This window comes from Perissodus microlepis, chromosome 2 (assembly GCF_051167445.1).
Source record: "Perissodus microlepis isolate ML-2025 ecotype Zambia chromosome 2, ASM5116744v1, whole genome shotgun sequence".
Lineage (NCBI taxonomy): Eukaryota > Metazoa > Chordata > Actinopteri > Cichliformes > Cichlidae > Perissodus > Perissodus microlepis.
Genome location: NC_140462.1, coordinates 12115865 through 12135559, shown reverse-complemented (window position 1 = coordinate 12135559; position 19695 = coordinate 12115865). Strand labels below are relative to the sequence as shown.

General features: G+C 43.4%; 1 protein-coding gene and 3 pseudogenes across 45 annotated transcripts in view; all 4 read right to left on the bottom strand.

The window, feature by feature from the left end:
• Nucleotides 1–19695, bottom strand: part of LOC146392385 (protocadherin gamma-C5-like) — a 308150-nt gene that overhangs the window by 19847 nt on the left and 268608 nt on the right. Inside the window, exon 1 of one of the 45 annotated variants that reach the window (XM_084946667.1) lies at nucleotides 3132–5975. The exons of 43 other annotated variants lie outside the window; for them this stretch is intronic. In XM_084946667.1, the coding sequence (XP_084802793.1) occupies nucleotides 3132–5585 (2454 nt within the window). In that variant the 5' untranslated portion in view covers nucleotides 5586–5975. Of the gene's footprint in view, nucleotides 1–3131; nucleotides 5976–19695 lie in introns of those variants that run through there. One more of the 45 variants, XM_084946737.1, reaches the window with a different exon arrangement.
• Nucleotides 9927–12700, bottom strand: LOC146392409 (protocadherin gamma-C5 pseudogene; annotated as a pseudogene).
• Nucleotides 13502–16223, bottom strand: LOC146392408 (protocadherin gamma-C5 pseudogene; annotated as a pseudogene).
• LOC146392407 (protocadherin gamma-C5 pseudogene) lies at nucleotides 16937–19636 on the bottom strand (annotated as a pseudogene).

The following is a 19695-nucleotide window of genomic DNA, read 5'->3' as shown; positions in this document are numbered from 1 at the left end:
CCGCTTTATGTCGGAGGTCTGACATGGGCTCATGGAGGCCGTCCTCCAGTATGATGGACACCGTGAGTGTGGAGGACTGGATCGGTTCCCCGTCGTCCTTGATCTCTATAAGCAGCCTCTGAGAGGAGTCGTCCTGCTCGGACACAGCGCGTTTAGTCCTCACCTCCCCTGTGTACAGATTGACAGTGAAGAGAGAGGCGTCTGTGGCCTCCGCCAGTCTGTAGGAGATCCAGGCGTTATGGCCCGAGTCAGCGTCCACGGCTGTCACCTTGGTAACCAGGTGACCCGCTTTCGCGGAGCGAGGCATCCTCTGATGAGAGAGGGAGCCCATTGCAGCGGAGGAGGGGTAAATAACAGCGGGGGCATTGTCGTTCTGGTCCAGGATAAAAACATGGACAGTGGCGTTGCTGCTGAGAGACGGAGAGCCCTGATCCTTTGCCTGGACCTGAATCTGAAACACCTTCAGTTTCTCATAGTCAAACGAGTGCATGCTGTAGATGCTGCCGTTATCTGAGTTAATGTAAACATACGATGAGACAGAAACGCCCTGCACTTTAGAGTCCAGTATAGAGTAAGAGACCTTTGCGTTTTCACCAAAATCCAGGTCAGATGCTGATACTGAGAACAGGATAGAGCCTGGCACTCCATTCTCTTTTAAATACACATTATAAGAGGGCTGTGAGAACACAGGGGGGTTGTCGTTTACATCAGTGATAGTGACATTAATAGTCTTCTTAGATGATAGAGAGGGTGAGCCTGAGTCAGTGGCTGTAATCTCGATATTATACTCCGAGAATGTCTCCCGGTCTAAATTACGGCCAGTAACGAGTGCGTAATTGTCAGAAAACGAGGGTTTCAGTTTAAAAGGAGAGCCCTTTGGGAGCCCTAATGTCACTTTACCATTGTCACCGGAGTCAAGGTCTCGAGCTGTAAGCAGAGCCACTACTGTACCACTTGGTGCATCTTCTGGTACTGGGCTCGGTTTTGAAGTCAGAACAATTTCTGGAGCGTTATCATTTATATCTATTACCTCCACCTGTACGCGACAGTGACCTTCCATTTCAGGAATTCCTTTATCTTTTGCACTAATATCTAACTCGTGAGTTGCAAAGTTTTCATAATCTAATTTTCCTTTAAGGAAAATTTCCCCTGTTGCAGAGTTGATCTGAAAAATAGAGCGCAATATCTCTGGTGTATGGTCAGCAAATGAATATTCAATTTCTCCATTCACACCCTCGTCTTGGTCAGTTGCTTCTACCTTTGCGAGCATTAAGCCACTTTGACTGCTTTCAGGCACCGTAATTTTATATAACGGTTTTTTGAAAACAGGAACATTGTCATTATTGTCTAGAACGGTCACTGTGATCTTTGATGTTCCCGTTTTGACAGGATTCCCTCCGTCTAATGCTGTTAACAGTAATTGATGAATACCTTGTTTTTCTCTGTCAAGCGTTTTTTCCAGTACAAGCTCCGGTACTTTTCTGCCATTCGCAAGTTCTTTAATTTTTAAACTAAAGCATTCATCTTTGCTAAGACTGTATGATTTTAGGGAATTAATACCCACATCGAGGTCTTGTGCTGTCTCCAAAGGGTAGCGCGCACCCACCGCTGTCAACTCCGCAATTTTCAAATGTTTTTCTTTGCTAAGGAATTTCGGTGCATTGTCATTAACGTCTCTAATTTCCACTTCTATACGATATAGATGTAGTGGATTCTCTATTACTACTTGAAGAGGTAACACACAGCTGGCGCTTTGTCCACATAAAGCCTCTCTGTCTATTCTGTCATTCACCACCAGCTCGCCCTTCCCCGTATCCACGCTGAAATACTGCTTACCAGCCTCAGAAGCGACGCGCAGCTTACGGTCAAAAATGTCTGACAGTCCCAAACCCAGATCTTTGGCTAGATTTCCTACCACAGAGCCCTGTTTTAATTCTTCTGGGATACTGTAACGAGTCTGTCCGTATATTGTACTCCACAAAGCGAAGAAATGATGCCACCAAAGCGCCAGCCATCTCCAGTCCCGGTGTCTGATTCTCTTTGTCATTCCCGATCCGTTAGGATGTGTTATTTCCCATCGATATATTGTTCACATAACCACCTCGACAATAATCCCAGCGCCAGAATGAATATGATGCTAGAGATCAATCCACGAATGCACGTTAATAACAAAGGTCTAAATTTTGGACATCTGTGTATACGCACATCTCCTCTCCACCTCCATCTCGGAGCATTGTGCCAGTTACTGTGATGCGACTGAATGGGGGATGGAGTAGATCTCTTTGTAGAGATCTGTATGCCATTGGTTCAGAGCATTCATCTATACTATCCAATGACGGAGCACTAACATAGCTGTTAGGGTTTTGCACCACCTCTCTCACAATACAAACATGAGAGGGGAATACAAATTGGTGTTATACAAGCACAATAGAGTGGAAAGACACGAAAAATGCCCTGTTTCCAAAGTAAAAGAAAAAAAAAACTTTACATTAAATTATTGTGTACTGCTGTCGCAGAGAGAAGAGAACGTTATCGCACGAACTAGATCATGATAAGAAATAATTCGATTCTTTAAGTATGTTGCCATCATTACGTTTTCAGTGTTTGTGATATTTTCTATCACAGTAGAAAGATGTCGGAGAAAAATGAAACAATTGTGAATATTTCAAGATCCTCAGAGAGTACTCATGGAAAGAAAATCACGACTGAGTGGAAGGAAGAAAATATACAGACGCAAAAACAAAAAACAAACCAACAAACAAAAAACCCACGACATTTTTTTGAAAGGGCGTTATTATTTTAGGGTGATTCAGACAGGAAAGTAAATTAAGTGGTTTTCGATTGAAATGGGAACACGCGTTTTAATGCTAATGGATCACGAGTTAAAAGGACAACAGTTATAACCCTTAACAGAAAGATAAGTTGCAATAAATTCCGATTCAATACCACAGTTTTAATAATGCTAATAGAAAAAAAAAAAATCTATACTGAAAAAGAATATCTGCACTGTGCAAAAAAGCAACATTTCAAGAATTTAACAAACACAAACAAACAAAGTGACTTAAAAACGACGATAAGAATAATAATGATCTAAAACATTTAGCTTAGATCTACTATTTTTTTGTTCTCACCTGCTGGCTCTCAAAAGTCCAGGTGCTGTCGGGCAAAGAAGCATCCAGGACACTGATCACCTCCTTAAAGTCTGTGGTGCTGCTGGGTTTAATCAGAGTGAAATCGCTGTACTCTGACATTGGAGACATACAGGACCTGAAGGACTGACTCTGAGACAGCATGTCTCCTCCCAGAACCTCCACGTATTTTATAGGTCCATCAGTGTTGAGCTGAATCTGCAGGTTTCTGTTGGGGTTCTTGTAATCATCAGAGTCGGTCCGTCTCATGCAGCACGTGCTGCTGCTCCTGCTGTCCCTGATGCATTTAACCGCTAAGATGAGGAAAGTGACCAGAGACAGCACGGACACCGAGGCCAGAGAAAGAATCAAATAAAGGGTGATTCTCCCAGTTTTCTTGCTGGGCTCGGCCGCTTTATGTCGGAGGTCTGAGATGGGCTCATGGAGGCCGTCCTCCAGTATGATGGACACCGTGACTGTGGAGGACTGGACCGGTTCCCCGTCGTCCTTGATCTCTATAAGCAGCCTCTGAGAGGAGTCGTCCTGCTCGGACACAGCGCGTTTAATCCTCACCTCCCCTGTGTACAGATTGACCGTGAAGAGAGAGGCGTCTGTGGCCTCCGCCAGTCTGTAGGAGATCCAGGCGTTATGGCCCGAGTCAGCGTCCACGGCTGTCACCTTGGTAACCAGGTGACCCGCTTTCGCGGAGCGAGGCATCCTCTGATGAGAGAGGGAGCCCATTGCAGCGGAGGAGGGGTAAATAACAGCGGGGGCATTGTCGTTCTGGTCCAGGATAAAAACATGGACAGTGGCGTTGCTGCTGAGAGACGGAGAGCCCTGATCCTTTGCCTGGACCTGAATCTGAAACACCTTCAGTTTCTCATAGTCAAACGAGTGCATGCTGTAGATGCTGCCGTTATCTGAGTTAATGTAAACATACGATGAGACAGAAACGTCCTGCACTTTAGAGTCCAGTATAGAGTAAGAGACCTTTGCGTTTTCACCAAAATCCAGGTCAGATGCTGATACTGAGTACAGGATAGAGCCTGGTACTCCATTCTCTTTTAAATACACATTATATGAAGGCTGACCAAATATTGGAGGGTTGTCATTTACATCAGTGATAGTGACGAGTACAGATTTCTTACTGGTCAAGGGAGGAGAGCCTGAATCAGTGGCTGTAATTTCAATATTATATTCTGAAAAACGTTCTCTGTCTAAAACACCACTTGTAATGAGTGCGTAATTGTCAGAAAATGAAGGTTTCAAAGTGAATGGAGGCCCACTTTTTAATTCTAATGAAACTTTTCCATTATTACCAGAGTCTAGGTCTCGTGCACTGATTAATGCTACAACAGTGCCTTTTGGTGCATCCTCGCGTACTGGGTTTGGTTTTGAAGTCAACACTATTTCTGGAGCATTATCATTCATGTCTATGACAACTATTTGCACGCGGCAGTGACCTTCCATCTCAGGGACACCTTTGTCTTTTGCAGTAATACGTATTTCATGCACTGCATTGCTTTCATAATCTAAAGGCCCTATCAAGGAAATTTCACCTGTGTCTGGATTCAATTGAAAAACAGATAACAGTGATTCTGATGTGTGTTCAGCAAATGCGTATTGAATCGCTCCATTAACGCCCTCGTCTGCGTCTGCTGCTTCAACTTTAACGAGTACAGAACCAGAAGCAATATTTTCATGTACTGATACATTATACAAAGCTTTTTTAAAAACAGGAACATTGTCGTTGATGTCAAGTACAGTAACTACGATTTTTGTTGTTCCAGTTTTTACAGGATTACCTCCATCTAACGCTGTCAGTAATAGCTGATGTACACTTTGCTTCTCTCTGTCAAGCGGTTTCTCTAGGACCAGCTCCGGAACCTGTCGGTCGCCAGACAACTCTTTCAGTTTCAAACTAAAACACTCGTTTTTACTTAATGTGTACGATTTAACGGAATTACTTCCAACGTCCTGATCCTGCGCGATGTCTAAAGGGAAGCGAATGCCTGTGGCAGTAGATTCTGCTATCTTTAAATATTTCTCCTCGGTTATAAAAACCGGAGAATTGTCATTTATGTCCCTTACTTCTATTTCTATACGATGCAGCTGCAAGGGATTCTCTGTTACAATTTGTAAAGGTAACACACAGCGGGCGCTTTGTCCACATAAAACCTCTCTGTCTATTCTGTCATTCACCACCAGCTCGCCCTTCCCCGCATCCACGCTGAAATACTGCTTACCAGTCTCAGAAGCTACACGCAGATTACGATAATAAATTTCAGATAATGCCAAACCCAGGTCTTTGGCAAGATTTCCTACCACAGAGCCCTGTTTTAGTTCTTCTGGTATGCTGTAACGAGTCTGTGCGTCTATTGTACTCCACAAGAGAAAGAAATGATGCCACCAAAACGCCTGCCATCTCCAGTCTCGGTATCCTATTCTCTTTGTCATCCTTGGTCCGTTAGAATATATTATTTCCCATCCAAATATTCATCGACAGAGCCCAGCATATAAAGCCATCACCAGAATGGATACTATATAGAAAAATCCTTAAGCTATTTGTAACAAAATATATATTCCGGACGCCATTGGATAAGCGCATGTCCTCTCCACCTCCGAGCACAGTGAGGGTTACTGTGATGCGAGTGAATGGGGGATAGAGTAGATCTCTTTGTATAGTTCTGTATGCTATTGGTTCACAGCATCTAGTTTAAATATCCAATCACAGAGAGCTAAGCCTATTCATGAAACCAGTACACACTGCCAGAAGCGAAGCTGTACAAATGAAGGTTCAAGTCCGGTCTGTGTGATAATTTTCTCTCGAAAATTAAATATAAATAAAAAATAAATATAAATAAGAATATTAATTTAAAAGGGCAAAAGGTTTTCTAATGATTATTGCAATGAATTAAGACCACATAAAAATGCATTGTCAGTTCAGCTTAATATCAGTTCACAAATTGTACATCTCTGGTGTTATAGAAAAAAACCCCCAATAAAATATATTGTCGGTAGGCTTAAAAAAAGATACATTTTGAATATGAAAAAATCACTTCGAGCTCATGCTTTGGTAAAAAAAAAAGTTAATAAGATTTTTAGACGCAATTCCGACAATTTTATTCTAAACAATATTTTAAATAGCTTTTTTTTAAGCCACAAAAATCGATTTGTTTTCAAAGTTGCACTTCGGTGTCATTTAAAATATATCAGGCGCAGGCAAAACAGTTCAATAGTATCAATTTATTCTCCCCTAATCATACTAGAGTCAAAATACACGAGAAATAAATTACTGCTGTCACTTGAAACCAATTTGATGTTAAATTTTCATTTAAAATTATATATTTTTTAAAAGATTAATTCAGAAATGTATGACAGCAATAATGAAAAGTGTGTGCAGGTTATTTCTTCAATTTTCGCCTCACCTGCTGGCTCTCAAAGGTCCAGGTGCTGTCGGGTAAAGAAGCATCCAGAACACTGATCACCTCCTTAAAGTCTGTGGTGCTGCTGGGTTTAATCAGAGTGAAATCGCTGTACTCGGACATTGGAGACATACAGGACCTGAAGGACTGACTCTGAGACAGCATGTCTCCTCCCAGGACCTCCACGTATTTTATAGGTCCATCAGTGTTGAGCTGAATCTGCAGGTTTCTGTTGGGGTTCTTGTAATCATCAGAGTCGGTCCGTCTCATGCAGCACGTGCTGCTGCTCCTGCTGTTCCTGATGCATTTAACCGCTAAGATGAGCAAAGTGACCAGAGACAGCACGGACACCGAGGCCAGAGAAAGAATCAAATAAAGGGTGATTCTCCCAGTTTTCTTGCTGGGCTCGGCCACTTTATGTCGGAGGTCTGAGATGGGCTCATGGAGGCCGTCCTCCAGTATGATGGACACCGTGACTGTGGAGGACTGGACCGGTTCCCCGTCGTCCTTGATCTCTATAAGCAGCCTCTGAGAGGAGTCGTCCTGCTCGGACACAGCGCGTTTAGTCCTCACCTCCCCTGTGTACAGATTGACCGTGAAGAGAGAGGCGTCTGTGGCCTCCGCCAGTCTGTAGGAGATCCAGGCGTTATGGCCCGAGTCAGCGTCCACGGCTGTCACCTTGGTAACCAGGTGACCCGCTTTCGCGGAGCGAGGCATCCTCTGATGAGAGAGGGAGCCCATTGCAGCGGAGGAGGGGTAAATAACAGCGGGGGCATTGTCGTTCTGGTCCAGGATAAAAACATGGACAGTGGCGTTGCTGCTGAGAGACGGAGAGCCCTGATCCTTTGCCTGGACCTGAATCTGAAACACCTTCAGTTTCTCATAGTCAAACGAGTGCATGCTGTAGATGCTGCCGTTATCTGAGTTAATGTAAACATACGATGAGACAGAAACGTCCTGCACTTTAGAGTCCAGTATAGAGTAAGAGACCTTTGCGTTTTCACCGAAATCCAGGTCAGATGCTGATACTGAGTACAGGATAGAGCCTGGTACTCCATTCTCCTTTAAATACACATTATAGGTTTTCTGAGTGAATACGGGGGCGTTGTCATTAACATCAGTGATAGTGACATTAATAGTCTTTTTTGTCGACAGAGGAGGGGACCCTAAATCAGTAGCTGTTATTTCTATATTACACTCTGAGGAACTCTCTCGGTCTAAAGGACCGCTGGTAACCAGTGCATAATTATTAGAAAAAGAGGGTTTCAGTTTAAAAAGAGAGCCCTTAAGGAGCTGCAGTGTCACTTTACCATTGTCACCGGAATCCATGTCTCTTGCACTGATTAACGCTACTACAGTCCCACTTGGTGCATCCTCAGGCACAGGGTTAGGTTGGGAGGTTAGAAATATATTTGGAGCATTATCGTTAACATCTAATACTTCAATATGGAGAGAGCAATGCCCCTCCATTCTCGGAGTCCCTTTGTCTCTAGCGGAAACATCTATTTCATAATTAGCATTTGATTCGAAATCTAAACTCTCTGTCAGACTAATTTCCCCGGTTAATAAATCAATATCAAACAAAGACAAGATACTGTCTGGTGTGTGCCCCCCAAATGAATACTCAATTTCTCCATTGAGACCCTCATCAATATCCTTTGCTATCAGTTTAATAATGGGTGTACCCTGCACACTATTTTCGCTTACAGAGACTTTGTAAACATTCTTCTCAAAAACGGGGAAATTGTCATTAATGTCCAATACATTTATGGTTATCTGAGATATCCCAGATTTCACCGGGTTTCCTCCGTCTATAGCTGTTAGTTGTAGGTGATGTGTAGGCTTTTTTTCTCTGTCGAGGGATTTAGAGAGGACTAACTCTGGCACCTTCCTTCCACCGGAGACATCTTTAAGCTTTAAAGTAAAAAAATCGTCTTTAATTAAACTATACGATCTCACTGAATTCACTCCGACATCAAGATCTTGCGCGGTCTCCAAAGGAAAACGTGCCCCTGCCGCTGTCGACTCTGCTATCTGCAATGTTGTTTCTGGAGATGGGAATGTAGGACAATTATCATTGATATCTTGTATTTCCACCTCCACTCGGTACAACTGTAAAGGTTTATCAATGACCACTTGCAACGTCAACACACAGATGGCGCTTTGTCCGCATAAAGCCTCTCTGTCTATTCTGTCATTCACCACCAGCTCGCCCTTCTCCGCATCCACGCTGAAATACTGCTCACCAGCCTCAGAAGCAACGCGCAGCTTACGGTCAAAAATCTCAGACAGTCCCAAACCCAGATCTTTGGCAAGATTTCCTACCACAGATCCCCGTTTTAGCTCCTCTGGGATGCTGTAACGAGTTTGTCCGTCTATTGTACTCCACAAAAGAAAGAAAAGATGCCACCAAAGCACCTGCCATCTCCAGTCTCGGTATCCTATTGTCTTTGTCATCCCGGATCCGATATAATTATTTCCCAGAGAAGGAAACAAAAAAACGAAATTTACCATCCATGGCTATAACATTTTAATCCAAGGTAAATATCCAAAATCTCCTCACAGAAGAACAAAATTGATTTAAATCTGTTAAGAGCATCGCTTCTCTTCACCCAGCTCAATGCAATATAACTGTTTCGGGTGCTGTGTGTGCATGGGGGAGGGACTAGATCCCTTTGTATGTTTGCACGATTCATTGGTGCACACAATTCATCTATGCTACCCAGTAAGAAGGGAGGTGAGGAGTGCTTTTAAAGACACAGCCACGTATGGGGAAAAATTCTATATAAATAAGTAACAGTTTGTGAAAGGAATAACGGGATGGTAGAATATCCACGTTATCATTAATCTTCATGCGAGTAAATAAGCTTTGACAACTACAATATTAAAGTTGTCTTCTTATTAAAACTCTTCGTTTTTTTATGATTTGGGTGAAAATGCTTGCAGTAAATGAAAGACGTTTGGCTCCTTTGTAAAAAATTTAAAAGCGTCGCTGTCTGTGGTCCTGAAATGTCATTCTAACAACTGTAGGAAGAGCAATATACAAACGCAGTCTAATCCCAGTAAATGGTTTGTTTACAAACAGTCAGTCTCAAACCCTTTCTGTTTTTTATTTAAACTTGACATCGCAAAAAAATATTAGGCAGGAATAAGGTCTGAATTCGCTGGCTTAAAGTATTTAAGCAGAGCAAGTGATGATGATGGTGTGTTGCTTAAGGAAATTTGAAAAACAAAAAAACAAACAAACAAACATATTTGCACTATTTAATAATGAAATTACATTTTATGGTATACCAGTATAAATATGTTGCCAAAAAGCCAAACTATAGGTACTGATACACATAAAAACATCAAACAAACCGACGGATTACTTGTGCGTAAAATTAAACTAGCCAGTAAAGCACAAAACGGGTAAAAAGAACGATTGCTTTCTTCTCACCTGCTGGCTCTCAAAGGTCCAGGTGCTGTCGGGTAAAGAAGCATCCAGAACACTGATCACCTCCTTAAAGTCTGTGGTGCTGCTGGGTTTAATCAGAGTGAAATCGCTGTACTCTGACATTGGAGACATACAGGACCTGAAGGACTGACTCTGAGACAGCATGTCTCCTCCCAGGACCTCCACGTATTTTATAGGTCCATCGGTGTTGAGCTGAATCTGCAGATTTCTATTGGGGTTCTTGTAATCATCAGAGTCGGTCCGTCTCATGCAGCACGTGCTGCTGCTCCTGCTGTCCCTGATGCATTTAACCGCTAAGATGAGGAAAGTGACCAGAGACAGCACGGACACCGAGGCCAGAGAGAGAATCAAATAAAGGGTGATTCTCCCAGTTTTCTTGCTGGGCTCGGCCGCTTTATGTCGGAGGTCTGAGATGGGCTCATGGAGGCCGTCCTCCAGTATGATGGATACTGTCACTGTGGAGGACTGGATCGGTTCCCCGTCGTCCTTGATCTCTATAAGGAGCCTCTGAGAGGAGTCGTCCTGCTCGGACACAGCGCGTTTAGTCCTCACCTCCCCTGTGTACAGATTGACGGTGAAGAGAGAGGCGTCGGTGGCCTCCGCCAGTCTGTAGGAGATCCAGGCGTTATGGCCCGAGTCAGCGTCCACGGCTGTCACCTTGGTAACCAGGTGACCCGCTTTCGCGGAGCGAGGCATCCTCTGATGAGAGAGGGAGCCCATTGCAGCGGAGGAGGGGTAAATAACAGCGGGGGCATTGTCGTTCTGGTCCAGGATAAAAACATGGACAGTGGCGTTGCTGCTGAGAGACGGAGAGCCCTGATCCTTTGCCTGGACCTGAATCTGAAACACCTTCAGTTTCTCATAGTCAAACGAGTGCATGCTGTAGATGCTGCCGTTATCTGAGTTAATGTAAACATACGATGAGACAGAAACGTCCTGCACTTTAGAGTCCAGTATAGAGTAAGAGACCTTTGCGTTTTCACCAAAATCCAGGTCAGATGCTGATACTGAGTACAGGATAGAGCCTGGTACTCCATTCTCCTTTAAATACACATTATAATTTCGTTGAGTGAATACAGGAGGGTTATCATTCACATCAGTGATAATAACAGGTATAATTTTTTTACTGGTCAAGGGAGGAGAGCCTGAATCAGTGGCTGTGATTTCAACATTATACTCTGGGAAACTCTCTCGGTCTAAAGGACCGCTGGTAACCAGTGCGTAATTATTAGAAAATGATGGTTTCAGAGTGAAAGGAGAGCCTTTAGGTACTCTCAGTGTTACTTTACTGTTATTACCGGAGTCAGCATCACGTGCATTGAGCAAAGCCACAACTGTGCCACTAGCTGCATCTTCGCGAACTGGCTGTGGTTCAGAGGTGAGAACAATTTCTGGAGTGTTGTCATTTACATCCACAATATCTATCTGTAGACGACAGTGACTTTCCATTTCAGGAACACCCTTATCTCTTGCAGTAATTTCAATTTTATAGGACGATGCTTTTTCATAATCTAGGTCTCCTTTCAAATGTATTTCTCCAGTTAGTGGGTTGATTTCAAATACTGACAACACGGAATCTGGAGTCCGCGAACCAAAAGAGAATTCAACTTCTCCGTTTGGCCCCTCGTCAGCATCCGTCGCCGCAATTTTAACTACAAATGTATTTTGTGCAGTATTTTCCTGTAAAGAAACTTTATACGTGTTTTTTTCAAACATTGGAAAATTGTCATTTACGTCTAGTACTGTGATTGTTATTTGTGAAGTACCAGACAATACTGGATTACCCCCATCTAATGCAGTCAGCAGTAGCTGATGAACGGCCTTCTTCTCTCGATCAAGAGGTTTCTCTAATACTAACTCGGGCACTGCTTTGCCATCTTCAACTTCCTTCATTTTCAATGTAAAACACTCGTTTTTAGTCAACGTGTAGGATTTTACTGAATTACTCCCAACGTCTGCATCCTCTGCGCTTTCCAAAACAAATCGAGTTCCCACTGCTGCCGACTCCGCAATTTTCAAAGACAGCTCCTTTGTCTGGAAGCTTGGAGAATTATCATTCATATCTTTTATTTCCACCTCAATTCGATGTAAATTTAAAGGCTTTTCAAGAACTATCTGTAAAGGCAACACACAGCTGGCGCTTTGTCCACATAAAGCCTCTCTGTCTATTCTGTCATTCACCACCAGCTCGCCTTTCCCCGCATCCACACTGAAATACTGCTCTCCAGCCTGAGAGGCGACACGCAGCCTGCGGTCAAAAATGTCAGATAACGCCAAACCCAGATCTTTGGCAAGATTTCCTACCACAGAGCCCTGTTTTAGTTCTTCGGGGATACTGTAACGAGTCTGTCCGTCTATTGTACTCCACAAGAGAAAGAAATGATGCCACCAAAGAGCCAGCCATCTCCAGTCTCGGTATCTCATTCTCTTTGTCATCCCCGGTCCGTTACAACATGTTATTTCCCATCAAGTAAAGCAAAGTGAATATCCAGTTCCAGTGAGTGTTAGTTATAGCCGTAAAAATATAACACCCAATGTTTTTCATGTCTGACGCTTAATTTTCTGTTTTTTTCCTCAATATTCGAAATACGAGCGCATCATTCCGTCCTCCAGCTCGTTGCATTGTTAACGTTTACGATGCTGAGGCTGTAGGGGGAGGAGGTAGATCTCTTTGTACAGTTCTGTATACTATTGGAGCAGAGCTTCTCACAGTAACATCCAATAGGAAGACAGCTGAGCAGTGCCGTTAAAGACACAGCAACAGCACTGAGATTAAATCCGTACACCAATATGCACTGCTGGTTGTGTGACCTGTTAATCCAACGTCATCTCTCTGGATTTAAAATTGATTCCGGCTAATTATGTTATTTATATTTTCACAGAATTCTTCCATCCATTCGTTTAAAGAAAACGGACATTTACAGAGAACAATTTCCAACAAAGAAATAAAACAAAGCGAAATTAAACTACCCATTCTCTACATACAAAGCATGCAGGTGAGATGTGTAAAGCACAACAAATTTTTTGCAAAATTGTAATTTTCTCTGTTGCCATAACATCACTACACGCGACTGTTTTTGTTTGATTAAGAAGGGATTGTTGACAGTTTCTATTTTTGAAGCAAAGAAGAGGGGAGGTGCTATCGAATAGGTCCAATTTTGCAAGTACTAAATATACACAAAAACAACACAGGTATGACTGCATACGTATGAAGCTCATAAAGACGAATACAAGCATGCCACTTAGACCTTTTATACCACGAAACGATGAGTATTAGATAAAAATAAAACATCACAGAATGTTATGTTAACAGTCTTTCTCAGAATAAACGATTGTGGGTCATCGTTTTGACTCGTGTTGAAATAAAATCATAGATGTAAAGCTACTACTATTACTATTAATACTCCTACTAATAATATAAATAATAACAACAGCTTAACGCAATATTGTCCTGCAAAAAGTTGATAAATATAGTTCACAATTTAAACTATATATTCAACAGTGACCTAACACATTTCACTGAATATCTGCTGTTTTCTGCTCACCTGCTGGCTCTCAAAGGTCCAGGTGCTGTCGGGTAAAGAAGCATCCAGGACACTGATCACCTCCTTAAAGTCTGTGGTGCTGCTGGGTTTAATCAGAGTGAAATCGCTGTACTCGGACATTGGAGACATACAGGACCTGAAGGACTGACTCTGAGACAGCATGTCTCCTCCAAGAACCTCCACATACTTTATAGGTCCATCAGTGTTGAGCTGAATCTGCAGGTTTCTGTTGGGGTTCTTGTAATCATCAGAGTCGGTCCGTCTCATGCAGCACGTGCTGCTGCTCCTGCTGTCCCTGATGCATTTAACCGCTAAGATGAGGAAAGTGACCAGAGACAGCACGGACACCGAGGCCAGAGAGAGAATCAAATAAAGGGTGATTCTCCCAGTTTTCTTGCTGGGCTCGGCCGCTTTATGTCGGAGGTCTGAGATGGGCTCATGGAGGCCGTCCTCCAGTATGATGGACACCGTGACTGTGGAGGACTGGATCGGTTCCCCGTCGTCCTTGATCTCTATAAGGAGCCTCTGAGAGGAGTCGTCCTGCTCAGACACAACGCGTTTAGTCCTCACCTCCCCTGTGTACAGATTGACAGTGAAGAGAGAGGCGTCTGTGGCCTCCGCCAGTCTGTAGGAGATCCAGGCGTTATGGCCCGAGTCAGCGTCCACGGCTGTCACCTTGGTAACCAGGTGACCCGCTTTCGCGGAGCGAGGCATCCTCTGATGAGAGAGGGAGCCCATTGCAGCGGAGGAGGGGTAAATAACAGCGGGGGCATTGTCGTTCTGGTCCAGGATAAAAACATGGACAGTGGCGTTGCTGCTGAGAGACGGAGAGCCCTGATCCTTTGCCTGGACCTGAATCTGAAACACCTTCAGTTTCTCATAGTCAAACGAGTGCATGCTGTAGATGCTGCCGTTATCTGAGTTAATGTAAACATACGATGAGACAGAAACGTCCTGCACTTTAGAGTCCAGTATAGAGTAAGAGACCTTTGCGTTTTCACCGAAATCCAGGTCAGATGCTGATACTGAGTACAGGATAGAACCTGGTACTCCATTCTCCTTTAAATACACATTATAGGTTTTCTGAGTGAATACAGGAGCATTGTCATTAACATCAGTGATAGTGACAGGTATGGTTTTCTTACTGGACAGAGGGGGAGAGCCTGAATCAGTGGCTTTGATTTCTATATTATACTCTGAGGATCTCTCTCGGTCTAAAGGACCGCTGGTAATCAATTCATAATTATTAGAAAACGAAGGTTTCAGAGCGAACGGGGAACTTTTGGAAAGATGTAAGGTCACTTTGCCATTTTCACCGGAGTCCAGGTCTCTTGCACTGATCAGTGCCACGACTGTGCCACTCCGTGCGTCCTCGGGTACAGGACTAGGACCCGAAGTTAGCACAATCTCCGGAGCGTTATCGTTTATATCCTCTATGTCGAGCTGCACACGACTGTGACCCTCCATTTCGGGAACCCCTCTGTCTTTAGCAGTTATATCAATAAGGTAATATTTATTACTTTCATAATCTAATGGGCCCTTTAATATAATTTCTCCTGTTTCCACATTGATTGCAAATGTTGATAACACTGAGTCAGGAGTGCGGGACCCGAAAGAATATCTAACTTCACCATTAAGCCCATCGTCGGCGTCTGTTGCTGTAAGTTTAACTAGAAACGTCCCCGTGGTGATATTCTCCTTTAGAACAACCTTGTACTCGTTTTCACCAAACACTGGAAAGTTATCATTATTATCAAGTACAGTAATTGTGATTTTACATGTTCCCGATGTGACTGGGGTTCCTCCATCTAAAGCTGTCAACAGCAGCTGATGGAAAGCATTTTTCTCGCGGTCTAAGGGTTTCTCTAACACTAATTCTGGGACAGCTTTGCCACTCTTTGTGTCCTTGAATTTCAATGAAAAATGATCGTTTTTGCTTAAAGTATACGTTTTCAAAGAATTGCTCCCAACATCGGGGTCCTCTGCATTTTCTAAAGGAAAACGTCTGCCGGGACCAACTGACTCTGGTATTTTAAGATTAATTTCTTGGGTAAGAAAACTAGGAGCATTGTCATTTATGTCTCTTATTTCCACCTCAATTCGATGAGACTGTAAAGGATTTTCAACAACTACTTGCAGAGGTAACACACAGCTGGCGCTTTGTCCACACAGAGCCTCTCTGTCTATTCTGTCATTCACCACGAGCTCGCCCTTCCCCGCATCCATGCTGAAATACTGCTTACCAGCATCAGAGGCGACGTGCAGCTTACGGTCAAAAATTTCAGATAATCCTAAACCCAAATCTTTGGCAAGATTTCCTACCACTGAGCCCTGTTTTAGTTCCTCTGGAATGCTGTAACGAGTTTGTCCGTCTATTGTACTCCACAAGAGAAAGAAATGATGCCACCAAAGCGCCAGCCATCTCCAGTCTCGACATCCCTTTCTCTTTGTCATCCTTGGTCCGTTATAAAACATTAATTCCAATTGACATAATGCACTGAAAAATTCTGAAATCCATCATCGCAGGTATGATTCCCATAGAACCATTCCCACGTATTATTGAGGCCACATATAAAACCGTAACATTATAAAATATGAGCGCATTGCTCCTTCGGTCCTCTGCCTCTCTTCATTGTAAGTGTTGGAGTACCGAGGATGAATGGGGGCAGGGACTAGATTGCTTTGTACAGTTCTGAATCCTATTGGCGCCCATCAGCCATCTCTGCCATCCAATAAGAAGGAAACCAATCGACACTCTTAAAGTCACAGCATCTATTTTCTCTCTCCGGATTCACTTTGATCACAGGCAGTAATCACGAATTACTGGACTTCACGCAATGTAAAGCATATTATCCCACTAGCTAATAAATCACTTAATATCCTAAATATTTTTTATTTCGCTATTCCATTATTAATTAATCCAGTCAACGAAATTTAGTGGAAGATGTGTAAATAATGGGCATCCCATTTAACTGCATGTCTGCATGTGCCACGTGTAAAATGTATGTGTGTTTCAAACAGAGCATGCATTCCAATAAGTGTCGCTGTCCACCTTCGGGGTGCTGAACAATTTGGAAGAGCCTTTGTGCACTGTTTAGGGTTTACTGAAAGACTTTAATCTAATCACGAATGTTAGATGGAAATAAAACCCAGTGTGTCATTTAAATATGCAAACCTTAAAATAAATTGTTGTCTGCCCGCATGCGGTTTTATTATCTATATTCTGCTCAAAAGAACTCATAGCCAACATCTAATGTTGCCGGTAGACTGAAAAAAAAAATCACCGTTGGTTTTCTACACTATTTGGTACAGACTATAAGTTTACAAGAAGTTATTTACTCATTCAAAACTTAAATTAAATTCAGTTCAATTTCAAATTTTTACTTATCACTTCTTTTAGTATTCTATGCTCACCTGCTGGCTCTCAAAGGTCCAGGTGCTGTCGGGTAAAGAAGCATCCAGGACACTGATCACCTCCTTAAAGTCTGTGGTGCTGCTGGGTTTAATCAGAGTGAAATCGCTGTACTCGGACATTGGAGACATACAGGACCTGAAGGACTGACTCTGAGACAGCATGTCTCCTCCAAGAACCTCCACATACTTTATAGGTCCATCAGTGTTGAGCTGAATCTGCAGGTTTCTGTTGGGGTTCTTGTAATCATCAGAGTCGGTCCGTCTCATGCAGCACGTGCTGCTGCTCCTGCTGTCCCTGATGCATTTAACCGCTAAGATGAGGAAAGTGACCAGAGACAGCACGGACACCGAGGCCAGAGAGAGAATCAAATAAAGGGTGATTCTCCCAGTTTTCTTGCTGGGCTCGGCCACTTTATGTCGGAGGTCTAAGATGGGCTCATGGAGGCCGTCCTCCAGTATGATGGACACCGTGACTGTGGAGGACTGGATCGGTTCCCCGTCGTCCTTGATCTCTATAAGGAGCCTCTGAGAGGAGTCGTCCTGCTCGGACACAGCGCGTTTAGTCCTCACCTCACCTGTGTACAGATTGACGGTGAAGAGAGAGGCGTCTGTGGCCTCCGCCAGTCTGTAGGAGATCCAGGCATTATGGCCCGAGTCAGCGTCCACGGCTGTCACCTTGGTAACCAGGTGACCCGCTTTCGCGGAGCGAGGCATCCTCTGATGAGAGAGGGAGCCCATGGCAGCGGAAGAGGGGTAAATAACAGCGGGGGCATTGTCGTTCTGGTCCAGGATAAAAACATGGACAGTGGCGTTGCTGCTGAGAGACGGAGAGCCCTGATCCTTTGCCTGGACCTGAATCTGAAACACCTTCAGTTTCTCATAGTCAAACGAGTGCATGCTGTAGATGCTGCCGTTATCTGAGTTAATGTAAACATACGATGAGACAGAAACGTCCTGCACTTTAGAGTCCAGTATAGAGTAAGAGACCTTTGCGTTTTCACCAAAATCCAGGTCAGATGCTGATACTGAGTACAGGATAGAGCCTGGTACTCCATTCTCTTTTAAATACACATTATAGGTTTTCTGAGTGAATACAGGAGCATTGTCATTCACATCAGTGATTGTGACAGGTATGATTTTCTTACTGGACAGAGGAGGAGAGCCTGAATCAGTGGCTTTGATTTCTATATTATACTCTGAACATCTCTCTCGGTTTAAAGGGCCGTTGGTAACCAGTGCGTAATTATTAGAAAACGAAGGTTTCAGAGTGAATGGAGACGTTTTGGGAAGTTGTAACGTGACTTTGCCATTATCACCGGAATCGAGGTCACGAACGCTGAGCAAAGCCACCACAGTGCCGCTGCGAGAGTCTTCGGGCACAGAAGTTGATTTTGAAGTGAGTACAATTTCTGGTGCGTTATCATTTACGTCTAATACATCCACCTGGACAGTACAGCGACCCTCCATTTTAGGGAAGCCTTTATCTGTTGCACTAATATCTATACGATATGATGTCTGAGTTTCGTGGTCTAATTGCTGTTTAAGATATATATCCCCGCTTACAGTATCAATATAAAACAACGAGACCACTGATGGCGGTGTGTGTACACCAAGCGAGTACTCAATGTCTCCATTCGGACCCTCATCTATGTCTGTTGCTTTTGTTGTAATAACAAAAGAGCCATTTGCAATGTTTTCTTCAACAGCGATTTTATAAAAACTGTTTTCGAATAATGGCACATTGTCATTGATGTCAAGCACAGTTATAATTATTTTGGAAGTTCCGGTCTTGACAGGATTACCTCCGTCTATGGCAGTAAGAAATAAATTGTGAGAGGATTTTTTCTCGCGATCTAAAGAGTTATTCAATACTAATTCGGGTATTTTCCCTCCATTTTCAATTTCTTTAACTTTTAGACTGAAGCACTCATCTTTACTTAGTGTGTATGTTTTTAATCCATTACTCCCTACGTCGGGATCCACTGCCATCTCTAAGGGAAAACGAACACCTACAGCTGTGGATTCGGCTATTTCAATTATGTGATCACTTTTGAGAAAACTAGGGGCATTGTCATTTACGTCTCTAATTTCCACTTCGATCCGGTGTAACTGTAGCGGATTTTCTACAACAACCTGCAGAGGTAACACACAGCTGGCGCTTTGTCCACACAATGCCTCTCTGTCTATTCTGTCATTGACTAAAAGCTCACCCTTCCCCGCATCCACGCTGAAATACTGCTCTCCAGCCTCAGAGGCGACACGCAGATTACGGTTAAAAATATCTGACAGTCCTAAACCCAAATCTTTGGCAAGATTTCCAACCAAGGAGCCTCTTTCCAGCTCTTCTGGGATAGTGTAGCGAGTCTGTCCGTTTACTGTACTCCATAAAAAGAACACATAATGCCACCAAAGCGCCAGCCATCTCCAGTCTCTGTATCCCATTCTCTTTGTCATCCCCGATCCGCTAGAATTCAGCGTTATTCCCCATGGAAACATCATTTAGAAAAAAAACAGACTGGTGAGAAATCCATAAACGAGGCACTCGTGGAACGCGAAATAAATAGTCGTTCATACATCATGAGAAGTGTAATAATGGTATATTATTTAATCCCAGTGTTTAAACGCATCCTTTTCTCATCCCGCGCTAGAAGCACTGGCTATAGTGAGCAGGATGGATGGGGGAGGGAGTAGATCTCTTTGTACAGCCTCCCATGCTATTGGCTCAC